The following is a 4,573-nucleotide window of genomic DNA, read 5'->3' on the forward strand; positions in this document are numbered from 1 at the left end:
AAAGAATAAAAATATAAGAAACGTACATTCTACTAGAAATATATCTCTATATACAGTGTAATAAATAATGCTACAGTTGAAATATGGGTTATTGCACATTATTTATTGTATATGTACATGTGTTCAGCACAAGTTCTTGATGATCCGATAAATGGTTGATTTAGGTGCAATCTTACTAGCAGCAATATCCTTGCCTGTGAAGCCCTTTTTGTGCAAAGCAATGATGACTGCACGTGTTTCCTCGCAGGTAACCATGGTTAACAGAGGAAGAACAATGATCTAAGCACCACCCTCATTTAAAGCTTCCAGTCTGTTATTCTAACTCAATCAGCATGACAGAGTCATCTCCAGCCTTGTCCTCATCAATACTCTCACTTGTGTTAACAAGAGAATCACTGACATGATGTCAGCTGGTCCTTTTGTGGCAGGGCTGAAATGCAGTGGCACTTTGGGGGGATTAAGTTCATTTTCATGGCAAAGAGGGGCTTTGCAATTAATTGCAATTCATCTGATCACTCTTCATAACATTCTGGAGTATATGCAAATTGCCATCATAAAAACTGAGGCAGCAGACATTGTGAAAATTTATATTTTTGTCATTCTCGAAACTTTTGGTGACATTCTGTGTCACCCTCTCCTCTCAATTGTACACCCGCTAATTTTGGCCATTTGAACATCAGATCCCTTAATAACAAACCGTTTTTATGTCATGATTCTATTTCTTTCAGTAAGTTAGATTTTCTAATTATCTCAGAGAGATTTTAGGTCACTTGTTGAAGCAAGATTTTTTAACCATATATTCACAGTATAAACTACAACTGAAATGATGGAGTTTCACCTGGAATACATTCTTTTGTAGAAGTGCACCATTGGAGTATGTCAGAATACCAAAAATCATGTTAAAATCAAATACTGCAATAAAGTATTGTTTATTGGTTTGCCTTATTGCCTACAATTGCATAATGCAATCAGATACTGTATTAAAACAATAGATAACACAGTAGGCCTACATTTATTTTATGAGATCTGGAGGGATGCTTTGAAAAATGATCATAATGCAGTTAAAGAAGCCAGAGCATCCTTCTATTCTAATTTAATTTTATCAAACTATTCTAACCCTATTTAAAGTTTTAGACTCCGGGTGAATCTCAATGTTCACCCTACTCACTACCACTAGCCCTCACTCACTACCACTAGCCCTCACCCACTACCACTACACCCTGGAAATGAAGCAACAAGGGGTAGAGCTTTGTAATCTTCCCTAGGAAGTGGGACACCACTTGCTACGTCACTGCATAGTTTACGTTCGGGCACGTAAGCGACTATGTAGTTACGTTTGCACATACGTCCCACCATAACAACAAACCCGGCAGCAATGGAGTTAACGGTTGCGATCGTTTTTTTATCATTCATCATGCTTCGGTTGATGAATAAACGAAGAACTACACGGAGAAGAAGTCGCCATCGACGACTGTTGTCTCTTGTGAATTTTTTGGAGGTATGTAACGTTAATGTTTTAGGTAATGTCACAAATTATAAACCATACAATGAGATCAGTAGTAAAATGAGGACAGTGAGAAAATCTGCAGTAAAAAAAGGCTGTTTATTTTGAATCTATTGCAATTGTATTCAGAATACAACAATATGGCTTAAGACACAATTTGTTTTTTACATTTTTTTAAAAATAAATTAAATGTAAACATTGCACACAAAACAAGAACAGGAAAGTGTAAAGTGCAATTATATACAACTGTATTCCCTGAAATTCGATACTACAAATATAACAAAGAACTTACAGATATGTGCAAATAGAAATAAATTATCAAAAATATGTACTTGCACATATGAGCAGAAATAACTTAGAACAAACAATGTTTAAAAAAACAAAAAACAGCCTGCATATTAAACAAAACTGCAGGCATGAAGCCTGTGCTTGGCGAATTTGTGAATGTATTGATTACTGCTTATCAGGAATTTTGTTGACAAGTTTCTCAAATAAGCTTAAGAACCTGTCTGTTTTTGCCTCACTCTCCTCATGCCGTTGCTGTTCCTTTGCAGACTCCTCCTTTAGGTAGTCCAGCACAGGGTTTCTTCTCTTTTTTTTGGGAGATGGGGATGGAAGCGGACCTGATGCCCGCTTTGAAGAAGCTCCACTTGGTGGTGGGTCGGAGGCACTTCCAGCTGATGCTGCAGTGTTTGAGGCATTTGAAGTGGCAGGGCTTGGGGCTGTTGATGTGCTGGCCTCTTCTAAAGTATTCTGAGATAGATAGATAGATAGATAGATAGATAGATAGATAGATAGATAGATACACATGTTGATTACACACATGACTAGTCTATGATACACACCCACATCACCAGGATCATCTAAATTTATCACTGTATAAATATAAATTACCTCTGTGCTTTCTTCCTGAGTTCCGGGAGAGGACACTGGTGACAACGGGTCGATTATGCTCTGAAAAGAAAATGACAGTTCAGGTACAGAGTCTTCAGGTACAGGAGTGTCTTACCACATCTCTAAACCAGGACCTCTAGGTCCACAGACTGGTGGCCGAGTAACACCTAAGGCTTCTGTCTGTCACTGTCTGTCTGTCTCTCACTGTCAAAGTTCCCAGCTGCTGCCTAGCCACTGGTCAGTGTTCAGGGATTAAAGGGGCAAAGACCTACGACCGGTGGTTCCCTGCTGATTACCCAGTCTGGTCTACAAAGGTGTTCAGGTGTTCAACACCTTTGTAGGCCAGACTGGGTAACCAGCAAGGAACCACCGGTCATAGCACAAGCTAACTATAGGAAGAAGGACTGGGGAATGAGATTGTGCTTTCCTGCGAAACTTACTATGAGGATTTGCGTAGGATCTTCATAAGATGCCACCAAAACTGGAGGCTGAACTGAAGGTCTGGCCCCCAAAATTGCATGCATGTCTTCATAGAAGATCCACATGGCTGCTGTGACTTACCCACTGTCAGTCCCTGACCCTGTCTTTGGAGTTTTGAGGTCCTGCATAAATAAGACACAGACACACACACACACACACACACACACACACACACACACAGACACACACACCATACTTGCCAACCCTCCCGATTTTCCCGGGAGAGTCCCAAATTTCAGTGCCCCTCCCGAAAATCTCCCGGGGCCACCATTCTCACGAATTTCTCCCGATTTCCACCTGGACAACAATATTGCTACACCATCCTTCACTGGGCACCGTTTCCGGCCGGACAATAATAACGGTTACACCTCGAAGTCAAGCGCGGCTTGATACCGGACTCTGCGCTGCTGCTGGCAGGCTTCCAACTCTACAGAGCGGATCGCGACACAGAACTTTCCGGTAAAACGAAAGGTGGAGGTATCACACACAGGATAAATACTTTACATGGAAAGCTTTTTGCTAAGCATCATCTCTTCAGCAGATAACAGTACCATTGCTTACCTTATATAATTTTTTAAGGTTTTCCCATTTTTTAGAAACCTGTGCTGTGGTCACCTTGCCCTCCAGGTCCAGTTCTTTGATGAGTTTCCTATAACAGAAAACAGTGATGAATAGTAGTTATATTAACTATGGTTAAGGACCCCATCACAGATATTTGGCAAGTAGATAGCTAACGTTAGATCACTCACTCCCACAGTGTTTTAGCTGCATTCTTCTTTTTCGTGAAGTTGTTCTTGTTGTTGGTCCGAAACCTTATCAGGTATCGGACTTGATCCGGAGTCCCTGGAATGAAATGTGTGATTACTGGAAGGCATAAACGCCCTTTGCTTGCTACCATAGCGCTGTGCTAACGTTAACGACTGGGACTTTGGGAGCAGCCGGGGGGGCTTCTCCTAGCTAACGTTAGCTAGCTAACGTTCGTAACGGTTGGTACGCAGTAACACAGATAACCTTACTTGCTGCTTATTATCATACTAATGTGAAATATCCGACAAATTTGCAGGAAATATGAGAGCTAACGAGTAACGTTAACAGGACATGGCAATGTTACCTAGCCGACCCTCATCGTAAACAGCAATTGTTGTGGTCACATATTGCATTATCTTACGTTAAACTGTTCAAACATACAGACACTGTTATTACAACCTTTTTTTTTTAAATTTCATGCAAAATTATACGTACATTTGTGAATTTTCTTCTCCGAGTCCTCTCGCTCTCCGGGGGTCGCCATTGTTGTTTGGTTCAGTATGCAAATGATGACGTAAAGCATTCTGGGAAATTTCCTCTGGCCCTCCCTGGGCGAGTCAGCATCTGAAATCCCTCGCTCTGAAGGGCTAGATTCATATCCCCTCCCCCTCGTTATGCCCACTACCCCTATATGCAAAGAGTAATTGGGACACCACTACCCTCACGGGAACGCGCAAAATTTAGGGATAGGGCTAAAAAGTGGGGCGAGGGTGTGTATTGGGACTGACCCTCCATCTCTGCCCCCTCCCCTGGTTGATTGATGCCTCACAAGAGAAATGTGAGATATTTAAAAAAAAAATTACAAATACATTTAATGACATAAGACAACAGATTGCCACCCCAACCGTGTTTTATACACCAGTAGTTCAAATAACTAAGAAGTCCTTA

At 41.2% G+C, this 4,573-nt stretch overlaps 1 protein-coding gene across 2 annotated transcripts; it reads right to left on the minus strand.

Annotated features, from left to right (window-relative positions):
• Nucleotides 1-1,597: 1,597 nt before the first annotated feature.
• On the minus strand, nt 1,598-4,288 carry LOC311266300 (uncharacterized protein). Of its 2 annotated transcripts, none has more exons than XR_014623696.1 (5): nt 4,121-4,288; nt 3,628-3,721; nt 2,839-3,527; nt 2,399-2,458; nt 1,598-2,257 (listed from the first exon to the last, which is right to left on the minus strand). XR_014623696.1 is itself a non-coding variant. In XM_084368591.1 (5 exons), the coding sequence occupies exons 1-5, from the start codon at nt 4,206-4,208 to the stop codon at nt 1,958-1,960; spliced, it is 630 nt and encodes a 209-aa protein (XP_084224717.1). In that variant the 5' UTR covers nt 4,209-4,282; the 3' UTR covers nt 1,598-1,957. The 2 variants fall into 2 exon arrangements, 1 of the variants encoding a protein (XP_084224717.1); XM_084368591.1 differs by having other exon boundaries at nt 3,440-3,527; nt 4,121-4,282.
• Between the last annotated feature and the right edge of the window lie 285 nt (nt 4,289-4,573).

This window comes from Pagrus pagrus (assembly GCF_965226575.1).
Source record: "Pagrus pagrus genome assembly, chromosome: 12".
In the NCBI taxonomy this organism is placed as follows: domain Eukaryota; kingdom Metazoa; phylum Chordata; class Actinopteri; order Spariformes; family Sparidae; genus Pagrus; species Pagrus pagrus.

Bases quoted from the DNA above. Each gene is read 5' to 3' on its own strand.
- LOC311266300 (XM_084368591.1), bottom strand. From the start codon at position 4,208: ATGCTTTACGTCATCATTTGCATACTGAACCAAACAACAATGGCGACC. The intron at 3,722-4,120 runs GTACGTATAATT...ATTTCATTCCAG, and splicing joins GGAGAAGAAAATTCACAAAT to GGACTCCGGATCAAGTCCGA. The intron at 3,528-3,627 runs GTGAGTGATCTA...TTTCTGTTATAG, and splicing joins GCAGCTAAAACACTGTGGGA to GAAACTCATCAAAGAACTGG.